Source organism: Pezoporus flaviventris, unplaced genomic scaffold (genome assembly GCF_033815535.1).
Source record: "Pezoporus flaviventris isolate CSIRO_AGI_PZ_B2104156 unplaced genomic scaffold, CSIRO_AGI_Pfla_v1 ptg000889l, whole genome shotgun sequence".
In the NCBI taxonomy this organism is placed as follows: domain Eukaryota; kingdom Metazoa; phylum Chordata; class Aves; order Psittaciformes; family Psittacidae; genus Pezoporus; species Pezoporus flaviventris.
In genome coordinates this window covers 34,679-52,848 of record NW_026893434.1, presented here as the reverse complement: position 1 = coordinate 52,848, position 18,170 = coordinate 34,679, and the positions used below count along the sequence as shown (strand labels likewise).

The 18,170-nt window shown below is 57.0% G+C and overlaps 1 protein-coding gene across 1 annotated transcript; it reads left to right on the top strand.

The window, feature by feature from the left end:
- The first annotated feature begins 6 nt into the window (after positions 1-6).
- TBCB (tubulin folding cofactor B) lies at positions 7-14,904 on the top strand. The gene is made up of 6 exons (XM_061444450.1): positions 7-123; positions 2,756-2,899; positions 7,460-7,556; positions 8,789-8,980; positions 13,799-13,871; positions 14,774-14,904. Exons 1-6 carry the CDS (start codon positions 7-9, stop codon positions 14,889-14,891), a joined length of 741 nt encoding a protein of 246 aa, XP_061300434.1. The 3' UTR covers positions 14,892-14,904.
- The last annotated feature ends 3,266 nt before the right edge of the window (positions 14,905-18,170 follow it).

Below are 18,170 nucleotides of genomic sequence, written 5' to 3'. Positions count from 1 at the left end.
GGCGCCATGATGGCGGCGGTGGGGCCGGGGGCCGGCTCCGTGCTGCTCTCGGTCAGCAGCAGCCTCAGCGCCCGCCGGGCCCCGAAGCGGTACAGCACCGGCATCACGGTGGCCGAGCTCAAGGTACCGGCGCCGCCCCACACACCCATGGGTCCTATGGGGCACCCCACAGACCCACGGTCGCGATGGGGCCCCCACTGTCCCTATGGGGCACCCCAGACCCACTGTCGCGATGGGGCACCACTGTCGCGATGGAGGCCCCAGCCCCACGGTCCCTATGGGGCCCCCACTGTCCCTATGGGGCACCCCAGACCCACTGTCGCGATGGGGCACCTCACAGACCCACTGTCCCGATGGGGCACCCCAGCCCCACGGTTCCTATGGGGTCCCCACTGTCCCTATGGGGCACCCCAGACCCACTGTCGCGATGGGGCACCTCACAGACCCACTGTCCCTATGGGGCACCCCAGACCCACTGTCGCGATGGAGGCCCCAGCCGCACGGTCCCTATGGGCCCCCCACAGCCACACTGTTCCTGTGGAGGCCCCAGCCCCACTGTCCCTATGGGGCACCCCACAGCCACACTGTTCCTGTGGAGGCCCCAGCACCACTGTCCCTATGGGGCACCCCACAGACCCACTGTTCCTGTGGAGGCCCCAGCACCACTGTCCCTATGGGGCACCCCAGCCCCACTGTCCCTATGGGGCACCCCACAGACCCACTGTTCCTGTGGAGGCCCCAGCCCCACTGTCCCTATGGGGCACCCCAGACCCACTGTCGCGATGGAGGCCCCACTGTCGCGATGGAGGCCCCAGCCCCACAGTACCTATGGGGGCCCCCACCCCCACTGTCCCTGTGGAACCCCCCCAGCCCCACTGTCACTATGGAGCCCTCCAGCCCCACTGTCCCTATGGGGCACCCCAGACCCACGGTCCCGATGGGGCACCCTACAGACCCACTGTTCCTGTGGAGGTCCCAGCCCCACTGTCCCTATGGGGCACCCCAGACCCACGGTCGCGATGGGGCACCCCACAGACCCACTGTTCCTATGGAGGCCCCAGCCCCACTGTCCCTATGGGGCACCCCAGACCCACTGTCGCGATGGAGGCCCCAGCCCCACAGTCCCTATGGGGCCCCCCAACCCCACTGTCCCTGTGGAACCCCCCAACCCCACTGTCAATATGGAGCCCTCCAGCCCCACTGTCCCTATGGGGCACCCCAGCACCACTGTCCCTATGGGGCACCCCACAGACCCACTGTTCCTGTGGAGGCCCCAGCCCCACTGTCCCTATGGGGCACCCCAGCCCCACTGTCGCAATGGAGGCCCCACTGTCGCGATGGAGGCCCCAGCCCCACAGTACCTATGGGGCCCCCACCCCCACTGTCCCTGTGGAACCCCCCCAGCCCCACTGTCACTATGGAGCCCTCCAGCCCCACTGTCCCTATGGGGCACCCCAGACCCACGGTCCCGATGGGGCACCCTACAGACCCACTGTTCCTGTGGAGGTCCCAGCCCCACTGTCCCTATGGGGCACCCCGGCCCCACTGTCCCTATGGGGCACCCCAGACCCACTGTCCCTGTGGAGGCCCCACTGTCCCGATGGGGGCCCCAACCCCACTTTCCCTATGGGGGCCCCAGCTCCACTGTCCCTATGGAGCCTCCCCCAACCCCACTGTCCCTATGGAGCTCCCAACCCCACTGTTCCTATGGAGCCCCCACTGTCCCTATGGAGCCCCCCAACCCCACTGTCCCTATGGAGCCCCCCCAACCCCACTGTCCCTATGGAGCCCCCCCAACCCCACTGTCCCTATGGAGCCCCCACTGTCCCTATGGAGCCCCCACTGTCCCTATGGAGCCCCCCAGCCCCACTGTCCCTATGGAGCCCCCCCCAGCCCTCCTGTCCCGATGGACCCCCCAACCCCACTGTCCCTATGGAGACGCCCTCAACCCCACTGTCCCTATGGAGGCCCCCCAACCCCACTGTCCCTATGGAGCTCCAACCCCACTGTCCCTATGGAGCCTCCCCCAACCCCACTGTCCCTATGGAGACGCCCTCAACCCCACTGTCCCTATGGAGCCCCCCCCAACGCCCCTGTCCCTATGGACCCCCCAACCTCACTGTTCCTATGGAGCTCCCAACCCCACTGTCCCTATGGAGCCCCCCCAACCCCACTGTCCCTATGGAGCCCCCCAGCCCCACTGTCCCTATGGAGCCTCCCCCAACCCCACTGTCCCTATGGAGCCCCCACTGTCCCTATGGAGCCTCCCCCAACCCCACTGTCCCTATGGAGCCCCCCCAACCCCACTGTCCCTATGGAGCCCCCACTGTCCCTATGGAGCCCCCCAACCCCACTGTCCCTATGGAGCTCCCCCCAGCCCCACTGTCCCTATGGAGCCTCCCCCAACCCCACTGTCCCTATGGAGCTCCCAACCCCACTGTCCCTATGGAGCCCCCCCCAGCCCTCCTATCCCTATGGACCCCCCAACCCCACTGTCCCTATGGAGCCCCCCCCAACCCCACTGTCCCTATGGAGCCCCCCCAACCCCACTGTCCCTATGGAGCCCCCCCCAACCCCACTGTCCCTATGGAGCCCCCCCCAACCCCACTGTCCCTATGGAGCCCCCAACCCCACTGTCCCTATGGAGCCCCCCCCAACCCTCCTATCCCTATGGACCCCCCCATCCCTGCCGAGCAGAACCAGCCCCTTTCCCCCCCTCTCCCCTTCGCGGCCCTCACCGTGGCCTCCCTTGCAGTGCAAGCTGGAGCTGGTGGTGGGCAGCCCGGCCTCCTGCATGGAGCTCGAGCTCTACAGCGCTGAGGACGAGCCCCTGGGCCGCCTGGACTGCGATGAGGCTCTGCTGGGCTCCTACCCGCTGGGGGACGGATGCAGGCTGCACGTGGGTACCCAAAACACCCCCAAACCCCCTGTTTTCAACCCAAAAATGGCCCTGAAACACCCCCAAACCCCCTGTTTTCAACCCAAAAATGGCCCTGAAACACCCCCAAAACCCCTGTTTTCAACCCAAAAATGGCCTTGGAACACCCAAAATCCATCTTTTCAACGCAAAAATGGTCTTGGAACACCCCAAAACCCCTGTTTTCAACCCAAAATGGCCCTGAAACACCCCCAAAACCCCTGTTTTCAACCCAGAAATGGCCTTGGAACACCCAAAATCCATCTTTTCAACCCCAAAAATGGCCTTGAAACACCCCCAAAACCCCTGTTTTCAACCCAAAATGGCCCTGAAACACCCCCCAAACCCCTGTTTTCAACCCAAAATGGCCCTGAAACACCCCCAAACCCCCTGTTTTCAACCCAAAAATGGCCCTGAAACACCCCCAAAACCCCTGTTTTCAACCCAGAAATGGCCTTGGAACACCCAAAATCCATCTTTTCAACCCAAAAATGGTCTTGGAACACCCCAAAACCCCTGTTTTCAACCCAAAATGGCCCTGAATCACCCCCAAAACCCCTGTTTTCAACCCAAAATGGCCCTGAAACACCCCCAAAACCCCTGTTTTCAACCCAAAATGGCCCTGAAACACCCCCCAAACCCCTGTTTTCAACCCAAAATGGCCCTGAAACACCCCCAAACCCCCTGTTTTCAACCCAAAAATGGCCCTGAAACACCCCCAAAACCCCCTGTTTTCAACCCAAAAATGGCCTTGGAACACCCCCAAACCCCCTGTTTTCAACCCAAAATGGCCCTGAAACACCCCCAAAACCCCTGTTTTCAAACCAAAAATGGCCCTGAAACACCCCCAAAACCCCTGTTTTCAACCCAAAATGGCCCTGAAACACCCCCAAAACCCCTGTTTTCAACCCAAAAATGGCCCTGAAACACCCCCAAAACCCCTGTTTTCAACCCAAAAATGGCCCTGAAACACCCCCAAACCCCCTGTTTTCAACCCAAAAATGGCCCTGAAACACCCCCAAAACCCCTGTTTTCAACCCAAAATGGCCCTGAAACACCCCCAAACCCCATTTTCAACCCAAAAATGGCCCTGAAACACCCCCAAAACCCCTGTTTTCAACCCAAAAATGGCCCTGAAACACCCCCAAACCCCCTGTTTTCAACCCAAAAATGGCCCTGAAACACCCCCAAAACCCCTGTTTTCAACCCAGAAATGGCCTTGGAACACCCAAAATCCATCTTTTCAACCCAAAAATGGCCTTGGAACACCCCAAACCCCGTTTTCAACCCAAAAATGGCCCTGAAACACCCCCAAAACCCCTGTTTTCAACCCAGAAATGGCCTTGGAACACCCAAAATCCATCTTTTCAACCCAAAAATGGTCTTGGAACACCCCAAAACCCCTGTTTTCAACCCAAAATGGCCCTGAAACACCCAAAATCCATCTTTTCAACCCCAAAATGGCCCTGAAACACCCCCAAAACCCCTGTTTTCAACCCAAAATGGCCCTGAAACACCCCCAAAACCCCTGTTTTCAACCCAAAAATGGCCCTGAAACACCCCCAAAACCCCTGTTTTCAACCCAAAATGGCCCTTAAACACCCCCAAAACCCCTGTTTTCAAACCAAAATGGCCCTGAAACACCCAAAAACCCCGTTTTCAACCGAAAATGGCCCTGAAACACCCCCAAAACCCCTGTTTTCAACCCAAAATGGCCCTGAAACACCCCCAAAACCCCTGTTTTCAACCCAAAATGGCCCTGAAACACCCCCAAACCCCCTGTTTTCAACCCAAAAATGGCCTTGAAACACCCAAAATCCATCTTTTCAACCCAAAATGGCCCTGAAACACCCCCAAAACCCCTGTTTTCAACCCAAAATGGCCCTGAAACACCCCCAAAACCCCTGTTTTCAACCTAGAAATGGCCTTGGAACACCCAAAATCCATCTTTTCAACCCAAAAATGGCCTTGGAACACCCCAAAACCCCTGTTTTCAACCCAAAATGGCCCTGAAACACCCCCAAAACCCCTGTTTTCAACCTAGAAATGGCCTTGGAACACCCAAAATCCATCTTTTCAACCCAAAAATGGCCTTGGAACACCCCAAAACCCCTGTTTTCAACCCAAAATGGCCCTGAAACACCCCCAAAACCCCTGTTTTCAACCCAAAAATGGCCCTGAAACACCCCCAAACCCCTGTTTTCAAACCAGAAATGGCCTTGGAACACCCAAAATCCATCTTTTCAACCCAAAAATGGCCCTGAAACACCCCCAAAACCCCTGTTTTCAACCCAAAATGGCCCTGAAACTCCCCCAAAACCCCAGTTTTCAACCCAGAAATGGCCTTGGAACACCCAAAATCCATCTTTTCAACCCAAAAATGGCCTTGGAACACCCCAAAACCCCTGTTTTCAACCCAAAATGGCCCTGAAACACCCCCAAACCCCCTGTTTTCAACCCAAAAATGGCCCTGAAACACCCCCAAAACCCCTGTTTTCAACCCAGAAATGGCCTTGGAACACCCAAAATCCATCTTTTCAACCCAAAAATGGCCCTGAAACACCCCCAAAACCCCTGTTTTCAAACCAGAAATGGCCTTGGAACACCCAAAATCCGTCTTTTCAACCCAAAAATGGCCTTGGAACACCCCAAAACCCCTGTTTTCAACCCAAAATGGCCCTGAAACACCCCCAAAACCCCTGTTTTCAAACCAGAAATGGCCTTGGAACACCCAAAATCCATGTTTTCAACCCAAAAATGGCCTTGGAACACCCCAAAACCCTTTTTATCGACCCAAAAATGGCCTTGGAACACCCAAAATCCATCTTTTCAACCCCAAAATGGCCTTGGAACACCCAAAATCCATCTTTTCAACCCAAAAAAGGCCTTGGAACACCCCAAAACCCTTTTTATCAACCCAAAAATGGCCTTGGAACACCCCAAATCCATCTTTTCAACCCAAAAATGGCCTTGGAACACCCCAAAACCCTTTTTATCGACCCAAAAATGGCCTTGGAACACCCAAAATCCATCTTTTCAACCCAAAAATGGCCTTGGAACACCCCAAAACCCCTTTTTTCAACCCAAAAATGGCCTTGGAACACCCAAAATCCATCTTTTCAACCCAAAAATGGCCTTGGAACACCCCAAAACCCTTTTTATCGACCCAAAAATGGCCTTGGAACACCCCAAATCCATCTTTTCAACCCAAAAATGGCCTTGGAACACCCCAAAACCCCTTTTTTCAACCCAAAAATGGCCTTGGAACACCCAAAATCCATTTTTTCGCCCTGAAAATGGCCTTGGAACACCCAAAATCCATCTTTTCGCCCTGAAAATGGTTTTGGAACACCCCAAACCCCCTTTTTTCAACCCAAAAAAGGCCTTGGAACACCCAAAATCCATCTTTTCACTCTGAAAATGGCCTGGGAGCACCCCAAACCCCTTGTTTTTCCCCCGGAAATATCCTTGGAACCCCCCAAATTCATTTTTTCACCCTAAAACTGGCCTTAAACCCCCCCAAAAACCCCTTTTCACACCCAAATCCCCTTTTCCACCCCCAAAACCAGCATTGGACCCCCAAAATCCATCTTTTCACCTTGAAAACGGCCTTGAAACCCCCCCAAACCCCTTTTTTCACCCCCAAAACAGCATTGGACCCCCAAAATCCATCTTTTCACCCTGAAAATGGCCTTGAAACCCCCCCAAACCCCCCTTTTCACCCCCAAAATGGCATTGGACCCCCCAAAATCCATCTTTTCACCCTGAAAATGGCCTTGAAACCCCCCCAAACCCCCTTTTTCACCCCCAAAATGGCATTGGAACCCCCAAAATCCATCTTTTCACCTTGAAAACGGCCTTGAACCCCCCCAAACCCCTTTTTTCACCCCCAAAATGGCATTGGACCCCCCAAAATCCATCTTTTCACCTTGAAAATGGCTTTGAACCCCCCCCAAACCCCTTTTTTCACCCCCAAAAACAGCATTGGACCCCCCCAAATCCATCTTTTCACCTTGAAAATGGCCTTGAACCCCCCCAAACCCCTTTTTTCCCCCAAAAAAACAGCATTGGACCCCCCAAAATCCATCTTTTCACCTTGAAAACGGCCTTGAAACCCCCCCAAACCCCTTTTTTCACCCCCAAAATGGCATTGGACCCCCCAAAATCCATCTTTTCACCTTGAAAACGGCCTTGAACCCCCCCAAATCTCCTCTTTTCACCTTGAAAATGGCCTTCAAGCCCCCTAAATCCCCCCTTCTCACCCCAGAGACACCCTAAGTCCCCCTTTTCACCCCCAAAATGCCCTTGAAATCCCCAAAACACCCCTTTCTCACCCTAAAAATGGTCTCGAAACCCCCAAGTCCCCCTTCCTCTGCCCAAACCCAGCCTCAAATCCCCTTTTCTCACCCCAAATCCCCCCTTCACAACCCCAAACTGGCCTTGAACCCCCCCGAATTCCCTCTTCTCCCCCCCCAAAGAGGCTTTGAAACCCCCAAATCCCCCCTTTTTCACCCCAAAATGGGGTCCCCCCCCCCCCCCCAGGTGATCGACCGCAGCGGTGCCCGTATTGGGGAGTACGAGGACGTGTCCCAGGTGGAGAAGTACGAGATGGCAGAGAGCGACTACGACAAGAGGCCAGGTGGGGTGGTGGGGCCAGCCCCATAGGGCTGACACCCCATGGTGGCCCTATGGGGTCCCCACTGTGCTGACACCCCATGGTGGCCCTGTGTTGTCTTTATGGGGTCCCCTAAGGTGTCCCTGTGGGGTCCCCCCTGTGCTGCCTTCCCATGGTGTCCCTGTTTTGTCCTTATGGGGTCCCCTAAGATGTCCCTATGGGGTTCTCACTGCGCTGCCACCCTATGGGTTCCCCCATGGTGTCCCTATGGGGTACCCCCTGTGCTGCCACCCCATGGTGTCCCTGTGTTGTCCTTATGGGGTCCCCTAAGATGTCCCTATGGTGTCCCCACTGTGCTGCCACCCTATGGGATCCCCCCTGGTGTCCCTATGGGGTCCCCCCTGGTGTCCCTATGGTGTCCCCCACGGTGTCCCTATGGGGTCCCCACTGTGCTGCCATCCCTATGGTGTCCCCAATGCTCACTGTTCCCCCTTTATCACTGTCCCTATGGTGCCACCACCACCTTCCCAGGGACCAAGTGACACTGTGGGGCCAGCCCCACTGTGTTGCCACCCCCATGGTGTCCCCTAAGTGTCTCCTAAGGTGTCTCCAAGGTGTCTCCTATGGTGTCCCCAAGACCCCCGTCCCCCCCTTCCCAGCGTCCCCATCGTGGCCCTGCTGTCCCTATGGAGCCCCCCCCCAACCCCACTGTCCCTATGGAGCCCCCCCCCAACCCCACTGTCCCTATGGAGCCCCCCCCAACCCCACTGTCCCTATGGAGCTCCCAGCCCCACTGTCCCTATGCACCCCCCCAACCCCACTGTCCCTATGGAGCCCCCAACCCCACTGTCCCTATGGAGCCTCCCCCAATCCCAATGTCCCTATGGACCCCCCGAACCCCACTGTCCCTATGGAGCCCCCTCTGTCCCTATGGAGAAACCCCAACCCCACTGTCCCTATGGACCCCCCCCAACCCCACTGTCCCTATGGAGCCCCCCCAACCCCACTGTCCCTATGGAGCCCCCAACCCCACTGTCCCTATGGAGCCCCCCCAACCCCACTGTCCCTATGGAGCCCCCTCTGTCCCTATGGAGACCCCCCAACCCCACTGTCCCTATGGAGCCTCCCCCAACCCCACTGTCCCTATGGAGCCCCCCACTGTCCCTATGGAGCCCCCCCCAACCCCACTGTCCCTATGGAGCCCCCCCGTCCCTATGGACCCCCCCCCAACCCCCCTGTCCCTTTGCCCCCCCCAGAGTCCCTCCGCAGCTTCCTCCGGCAGCGCCAATGGGGCCGTTACGACGCGGAGGCCGCGCGGCGCCGGGCGCAGGAGCAGCGGCAGCGCCGGGAGCAGGATGCGGCCGTGGCGCTGGCGCTGCCGCTGGGCTCCCGCTGCCTGGTGCGGGTGCCGGGACAGCCCTGCCGCCGGGGCACCATCATGTACGTGGGTAGGTGCCGGCCCCAGAGCCCCCCGCGTGGACCCGAAACGGCCCCAAATTCACCCAAAACGGCCCCAAATTCACCCAAAACGGCCCCAAATTCACCCGAAACGGCCCCAAATTCACCCGAAACAGCCCCAAATTCACCCAAAACGGCCCCAAATTCACCCGAAACGGCCCCAAATTCACCCGAAACAGCCCCAAATTCACCCAAAACGGCCCCAAATTCACCCAAAACGGCCCCAAATTCACCTGAAACGGCCCAAATTCACCCAAAACGGCCCCAAATTCACCCAAAACGGCCCCTAATTCACCTGAAACGGCCCAAATTCACCCAAAACGGCCCCAAATTCACCCGAAACGGCCCCAAATTCACCCGAAACGGCCCCAAATTCACCCGAAACAGTCCCAAATTCACCCAAAACGGCCCCAAATTCACCCGAAACGGCCCCAAATTCACCTGAAACGGCCCCAAATTCACCCGAAACGGCCCCAAATTCACCCAAAACGGCCCCAAATTCATCAGAAATGGCCCCAAATTCACCTGAAACGGCCCCAAATTCACCCGAACGGTCCAAATTCACCTGAAACGGCCCCAAATTCACCCGAAACGGCCCCAAATTCACCCGAACGGTCCAAATTCACCCGAAACGGCCCCGAATTCACACAAAACGGCCCCAAATTCACCCGAAACGGCCCCAAATTCACCTGAAATGGCCCAAATTCACCCAAAACGGCCCCAAATTCACCCGAAACAGCCCCAAATTCACCCAAAACGGCCCCTAATTCACCTGAAACGGCCCAAATTCACCCAAAACGGCCCCAAATTCACCCGAAACGGCCCCAAATTCACCCGAAACGGCCCCAAATTCACCCGAAACAGTCCCAAATTCACCCAAAACGGCCCCAAATTCACCCGAAACGGCCCCAAATTCACCTGAAACGGCCCCAAATTCACCCGAAACGGCCCCAAATTCACCCAAAACGGCCCCAAATTCATCAGAAATGGCCCCAAATTCACCTGAAACGGCCCCAAATTCACCCGAACGGTCCAAATTCACCTGAAACGGCCCCAAATTCACCCGAAACGGCCCCAAATTCACCTGAAATGGCCCAAATTCACCCAAAACGGCCCCAAATTCACCCGAAACAGCCCCAAATTCACCCAAAACGGCCCCAAATTCACCCGAAACGGCCCCAAATTCACCTGAAACGGCCCCAAATTCACCCGAAACGGCCCCAAATTCACCCAAAACGGCCCCAAATTCATCAGAAATGGCCCCAAATTCACCTGAAACGGCCCCAAATTCACCCGAACGGCCCAAATTCACCTGAAACGGCCCCAAATTCACCCAAAACGGCCCCAAATTCACCCGAAACGGCCCCAAATTCACCTGAAACGGCCCCAAATTCACCCGAAACGGCCCCTAATTCACCTGAAACGGCCCAAATTCACCCAAAACGGCCCCAAATTCACCCGAAACGGCCCCAAATTCACCCGAAACAGTCCCAAATTCACCCAAAACGGCCCCAAATTCACCCGAAACGGCCCCAAATTCATCAGAAATGGCCCCAAATTCATCCGAAACGGCCCCAAATTCACCTGAAACAGCCCCAAATTCACCCAAAACGGCCCCAAATTCACCTGAAACGGCCCCAAATTCACCTGAAACGGCCCAAATTCACCCAAAACGGCCCCAAATTCACCCAAAACGCCCCAAATTCACCCAAAACGGCCCCAAATTCACCCAAAACGGCCCCAAATTCACCCGAAACGGCCCAAATTCACCTGAAACGGCCCCAAATTCACCCAAAACAGCCCCAAATTCACCCAAAACGGCCCCAAATTCATCCGAAACAGCCCCAAATTCACCTGAAACGGCCCCAAATTCACCCAAAACGGCCCCAAATTCACCCAAAACGGCCCCAAATTCACCCAAAACGGCCCCAAATTTGCCCGAAACGGCCCAAATTCACCCAAAACAGCCCCAAATTCACCCAAAACATCCCAAATTCACCCAAAACACACCCAGAGTGACCCAAAACACACCCAATTTTACCCAAAACAGCCCCAAATTCACCCAAAACAGCCCCAAATTCACCCAAAACAGCCCCAAATTCACCTAAAACACACCTGGTATGACCCAAAACAGCCCCAAATTCACCCAAAACAAACCTTGTGTGACCCAAAACACACCCAATTTCCCCAAAAACATGCCCAAATTGACCCGAAACATCCCCAATTGACCAAAACACCCCCAAATTGACCCAAAACATCCCCAATTGACCAAAACACCCCCAAATTGACCCAAAACATCCCCAATTGACCAAAACACCCCCAAATTGACCCGAAACATCCCCAATTGACCAAAACACCCCCAAATTGACCCGAAACATCCCCAATTGACCAAAACACCCCCAAATTGACCCGAAACATCCCCAATTGACCAAAACACCCCCAAATTGACCCGAAACATCCCCAATTGACCAAAACACCCCCAAATTGACCCGAAACATCCCCAATTGACCAAAACACCCCCAAATTGACCCAAAACATCCCCAATTGACCAAAACACCCCCAAATTGACCCGAAACATCCCCAATTGACCAAAACACCCCCAAATTGACCCGAAACATCCCCAATTGACCAAAACACCCCCAAATTGACCCAAAACATCCCCAATTGACCAAAACACCCCCAAATTGACCCGAAACATCCCCAATTGACCAAAACACCCCCAAATTGACCCGAAACATCCCCAATTGACCAAAACACCCCCAAATTGACCCAAAACACCCCCAATTGACCAAAACACCCCCAAATTGACCCAAAACATCCCCAATTGACCAAAACACCCCCAAATTGACCAAAACACCCCCAAATTGACCCGAAACATCCCCAATTGACCAAAACACCCCCAAATTGACCCAAAACACCCCCAATTGACCAAAACACCCCCAAATTGACCCAAAACACCCCCAATTGACCAAAACACCCCCAAATTGACCCAAAACATCCCCAATTGACCAAAACACACCCAAATTGACCAAAACACCCCCAAATTGACCCAAAACACCCCCAATTGACCAAAACACCCCCAAATTGACCCAAAACATCCCCAATTGACCAAAACACCCCCAAATTGACCAAAACACCCCCAAATTGACCCAAAACACCCCCAATTGACCAAAACACCCCCAAATTGACCCAAAACATCCCCAATTGACCAAAACACCCCCAAATTGACCCAAAACATCCCCAATTGACCAAAACACCCCCAAATTGATCCAAAACATCCCCAATTGACCAAAACACCCCCAAATTGACCCAAAACATCCCCAATTGACCAAAACACCCCCAAATTGACCCAAAACATCCCCAATTGACCAAAACACCCCCAAATTGACCCAAAACATCCCCAATTGACCAAAACACCCCCAAATTGATCCAAAACATCCCCAATTGACCAAAACACCCCCAAATTGACCCAAAACATCCCCAATTGACCAAAACATCCCCAAATTGACCCAAAACATCCCCAATTGACCAAAACACACCCAAATTGACCCAAAACACCCCCAAATTGACCCGAAACATCCCCAATTGACCAAAACACCCCCAAATTGACCCAAAACATCCCCAATTGACCAAAACACCCCCAAATTGACCAAAACACCCCCAAATTGACCCAAAACACCCCCAATTGACCAAAACACCCCCAAATTGACCCAAAACATCCCCAATTGACCAAAACACCCCCAAATTGACCCAAAACATCCCCAATTGACCAAAACACCCCCAAATTGATCCAAAACATCCCCAATTGACCAAAACACCCCCAAATTGACCCAAAACATCCCCAATTGACCAAAACACCCCCAAATTGACCCAAAACATCCCCAATTGACCAAAACACCCCCAAATTGACCCAAAACATCCCCAATTGACCAAAACATCCCCAAATTGACCCAAAACATCCCCAATTGACCAAAACACCCCCAAATTGACCAAAACACCCCCAAATTGACCCGAAACATCCCCAATTGACCAAAACACCCCCAAATTGACCCAAAACATCCCCAATTGACCAAAACACCCCCAAATTGACCAAAACACCCCCAAATTGACCCAAAACACCCCCAATTGACCAAAACACCCCCAAATTGACCCAAAACATCCCCAATTGACCAAAACACCCCCAAATTGATCCAAAACACCCCCAAATTGCCCCAAAACATCCCCAATTTCACCCAAAACATCCCCAAATTGACACACAACTTCACCAAAGCAGCCCCAAATTCACCCCAAACACCCCTGGTTTGACCCCAAACACCCCCAAAGTGACCGCAACCCCCCCCAAGATGTCCCAAATCCCCCTCAAACCCCCCCAAAGTGACCCCAACCCCCACCAAAGTGACCCCAACCCCCCCCAAATGACCCCAACCCCCCCCAAATGACCCCAACCCCCCCAAGTGACCCCAACGCCCCCAAATGACCCCAACCCCCCCAAGTGACCCCAACGCCCCCAAATGACCCCAACGCCCCCCAAGTGACCCCAACCCCCCCCAAGTGACCCCAACCCCCCCAAATGACCCCAACCCCCCCAAGTGACCCCAACGCCCCCCAAGTGACCCCAACCCCCCCCAAGTGACCCCAACCCCCCCAAATGACCCCAACCCCCCCAAGTGACCCCAACGCCCCCAAATGACCCCAACCCCCCCAAGTGACCCCAACCCCCCCCAAATGACCCCAACGCCCCCCAAGTGACCCCAACCCCCCCAAAATGACCCCAACCCCCCCATTTTCTCTCCCCCCCCTCCCCCCAGGCCAGACCGACTTCAAGCCTGGCCACTGGGTGGGGGTGCGCTATGACGAGCCAATGGGCAAGCACGACGGCAGGTACCGACCCCCCCATTGCCCCCCAACATCCTTGTGTCCCCTCCCCCCTCTCGTTGAGCCCCCCCAACCTCCTTGTGTCCCCTCCCCCCCTTGTGTCCCCTCCCCCCCCAACCTCCTCGTGTCCCCTCCCCCCCTTGTGTCCCCTCCCCCCCAACCTCCTTGTGTCCCCTCCCCCCCAACTTCCTTGTGTCCCCTCCTCCCACCTCCTTGTGTCCCCTCCCCCCCTCTTTGAGACCCCCCAAACCTCCTTGTGTCCCCTCCCCCCAACCTCCTTGTGTCCCCCTCCCCTCCTTGTGTCCCCTCCCCCCCAACCTCCTGGTGTCCCCTCCCCCCCCCCCACTTCGTGTCCCCTCCCCCCTCCTTGTGTCCCCCCCACCTCCTCGTGTCCCCTCCCCCCCTTCTCCCCCCACCAACCTCCTTGTGTCCCCTCCCCCATTGTGTCCCCTCCCCCAACTTCCTTATTTCCCCTCCCCCCCACCTCCTTGTGTGTCCCCCCCCCTTATGTCCCCTCCCCCAACCTCCTTCTCCCCCTCTGTATCCCCTCCCCCCAACCTCCTCGTGTCCCCTCCCCCCCTTGTGTCCCCTCCCCCTCAACCTCGTGTCCCCTCCCCCCCCAACCTCCTTGTCCCCCACCCCCACTTTGTGTCCCCTCCCCCCTCTTGTGTCCCCCCCACCTCCTCGTATCCCCTCCCCCCTTGTATCCCCTCCACCCCACCTCCTTCTGCCCCTCCCCCCCTTGTGTCCCCTCCCCCCCAACCTCCTTGTGTCCCCCCCACTTCCTGTCCCCTCCCCCCTCCTCGTGTCCCCTCCCCCCTTGTATCCCCTCCCCCCCACCTCCTTCTGCCCCTCCCCCCCCCTTGTATCCCCTCCCCCCTCACCTCCTCGTGTCCCCTCCCCCCCAGCGTTGGCTCCCGCCGTTACTTCGAGTGCCCCCCCAAGTACGGGGCCTTCGTGCGCCCCCAAAGCGTCACCGCCGGCGACTTCCCGGAGGAGGGCCCCGACCTCGAGGACGAGCTCTGAGGGGGGGGCAGGCCCCCCCCCCCCCCCAAATCCACGCCCCCCGACACCCCAAAAACGCCGTTTCCCGCCACCACCCCCCCCCTTTTTTGGCGGGATTTTCCCCCGCTGGCCACGCCCCCTCGGCTCTGAAGGGGCGTGGCCGCGTGGGGGCGCCCTCCGTCTGCAACTGCTCTCCATTGGGGGGGGCGTGGCTTTGAAGGGGCGTGGTTTCCACGCTGGCCACACCCCCCGTGTGCATCTGACGCGGCTCTCCACCCGGGGGGGCGTGGCTTTTGTTCACGCCCCTCCTTTCTATGGAAGGGGCGTGGCCTGCTCGGCGCGCCTCTGCCTGGGGGCGTGGCTTTGAAGGGGCGTGGCTTCCACGCTGGCCACGCCCTCACGTGCGTCTGGCGCGGGCTCTCCAAGGGGATATGGGGGCGTGGCTTCATCTTGACCACGCCCCCCCCCGGCGTGGTTTGCGTGACGCTCCTCCACATGGGGGCGTGGCTTCCCTCTGGCCACGCCCCCCCGCGTGCAACTACCGCTGCTCTCCATAATGGGCCGTGGCTTTCTTTAGACCACGCCCCCTCAACTATGTAAGGGGCGTGGCCTGCCGGACTCCCTTCTGCCTACGGGGGCGTGCCATCCCCTGCGGCAGCCAATCGGCGAGCGCGCTGAGGAAAAGGAGGCGGGGCCAAGCAGGGTGAGTTGCGGCGGGGGGGGGGGCGTGGTCCCAGCCCCCCCCTCTCCCCCCCCCCGGCAGGTACCGGGCCCATAAAGTGGCGTTTTAAGGTGAAAACCCGTTTCTTGGCCATTTTTGCGTAGCCAATAGGGACGCTCCTTCCGCTTCCGCCAATCACAGTTCGCAGCGGGCGGGACGGCGGCGGCGGCTGACCAATAGGCGCGGTGAAGGTCAGCGGCGGCGGCCAATGAGCGCTCAGCGGTGTCTCCTCTGGCCGGAGCGATGGCGGATGCGGTGCTGGCTATGGGGGGATGGACCCCCCATATCCCATCGGCCCCCTATATCCCATCACCCCCCATATCCCGTGACCCCCATATCCCATCACCCCCCATATCCCATCACCCCCATATCCCGTGACCCCCCATCATCACCATCACCCCCCATATCCCGTGACCCCCATATCCCATGACCCCCATATCCCATCACCCCCCATATCCCATCACCCCCATATCCCATCATCCCCATATCCCATGACCCCCTTATCCCATTGCCCCCATATCCCATCACCCCCATATCCCATCGCCCCCATATCCCATCACCCCCATATCCCATCATTCCCATATCCCATCACCCCCCATATCTCTTCACCCCCATATCCCATTACCCCCCATATCTCTATATCCCCTATATCATCCCTATATCCCATCATCACCATCACCCCCCATATCCCATAATCCCTATATCCCATCATCACCATCACCCCCCCCATATCCCTATATCCCATAATCCCTATATCCCATCATCACCCCCATATCCCTATATCCCATAATCCCTATATCCCATCATCACCCCCCACACCCCATCGCTCCCACATCCCATCGTCTCCATCACCCCCGACCCCAATTCAGGGCCCATTTGGCCCCATTCCTCCTCCCCTCCCTCATTCCCAGCCTCCTTTTGGGGCCATTCCCATGTCTTTTGGGGTTCTCCATCCCTGGTTTACCCCAACACCCTCATTTTGGGGTTAAAAAGAGGGATTTTGGTCCCACTTGGAATGGCGGGGTGGGGGGAGAGGGTAATAAAGGCGGTGGGAGAGCCCCAGCTTGCCCCATTCATTCCTGTGGGATAAGGGGGGGAAATGGGGCTGGAGCAGTGGGGATTCCCATTGCCACCGAAGCCCCATAACCAATGAACCCCATATGCTCCCCATAGCTTCATCCCTTGGCAATATCCATAGGGAACGGGGCCCATCCGGATTCAGCCCCCACACCGAATTCCTCAGCTCGGGAAAAGCAGGAAAAAAAAAAGGCAACTTCCATCACCAAGAACTACAGGGGGGACGTGTTAGGCCCGAAGATATCGCGACAGGCCCCAGAGATATCGCGACAGGCCCCCGATATCGCGACAGGCCCCCGATATCGCGACAGGTCCCGTGATCGCTCGCGCAACAGCTCCCGCCCAGGCCCTCAGCGGCTCCTTCGCCAGCACAAAACGCCCCCAAAAGGCCCCCAAATTGGGCTTATTTTTGGGTGAAATCGCTTAAAAATGGAATTATTGGGGGGGGGGGGGATTGGATTTTAAGAGGTTTTGAGGGGAAAAAAAGGGGGAAAATGGGGATTTTTGAGGTGGGAAAATCCCCCCCCCCCCCCCCCCCCAAAAATCTGCAGTTTTGAGCCCGAATCATCAGGAGGAAGCAGCAGGAAAAGGGCAAAATGGTTCAAAAGTGGCTTTTGGCCCCAATTTGGCCTCCAATTGGACCGGTTTTGCCCGTTTTGACCCCCCCCCCCCCCCCCCCCAAAACACCTCCTTTTCACAGCAGAATCCCCTCTTTGGGGTCCAAAAATCGCCCGTTTTGGGCCCATTTTGGGCTTTTCGGGGAGGATTTGGCCTCTTTGGGGATGGAGGAAAGGGGGATGGGGAGAGCCCTTTGTGGAGGGGGGTTGGGGGGTGATGTGGGGTGGGGGTTTGGGGGTGTTTTCATCCCTGGGGGGGGGGGGTCTTAAAGTGCGAAGAGACCCAGGTGGGGCGCTGGGAGCCTTCCCCGTGCTCTCCAGTGGTACCATGAAAATCCAGTTGCTGGGAATGCTGGGAAGGATCCAGGAATCCAAGGTTCCAACCCCCCCCTCCCTCCTCCTCCCCACAGCCCCCCATTAATCCCTATGGGACCCACAGGACAAACCCCCCCCCCCCCTTCCCCCTTCCCATCTCATGTGTCCTCTTCACATCCCAATCCCGATTTTCCTGCCCCATTGGGTCCAAATCCCAACCGAGCGCCGGCTTTTCCCAAGGGAATCCCCCCAAATCCAGCCCCAAATGGGATGGGGGCAGCGGGAGCACCCCCTCCCTCCCCTCTGTAAGTGCTTCATGCCGGGAGCAGGGAATGGGGTCCTGGGAAGTGCTGGGATCCAGGGGATGATTCCTGGGATGCATCAGCTGAGCCTTGGGTTGTTCCGGGAATGCCTTGGGCCATGGCGGATGGGCCTCAGATCCCAATGGATGGGCCTCAGATTCCAATGGATGAGCTTCAGATCCCAATGGATGGGCCTCAGATCCCAATGGATGAGGTTCAGATCCCAATGGATGAGGTTCAGGTCTCAATGGATGGGCCTCAGATCCCA

Bases quoted from the DNA above. Each gene is read 5' to 3' on its own strand.
- TBCB (XM_061444450.1), top strand. From the start codon at position 7: ATGATGGCGGCGGTGGGGCCGGGGGCCGGCTCCGTGCTGCTCTCGGTC. The intron at 124-2,755 runs GTACCGGCGCCG...CCTCCCTTGCAG, and splicing joins TCACGGTGGCCGAGCTCAAG to TGCAAGCTGGAGCTGGTGGT. The intron at 2,900-7,459 runs GTGGGTACCCAA...CCCCCCCCCCAG, and splicing joins GGGACGGATGCAGGCTGCAC to GTGATCGACCGCAGCGGTGC.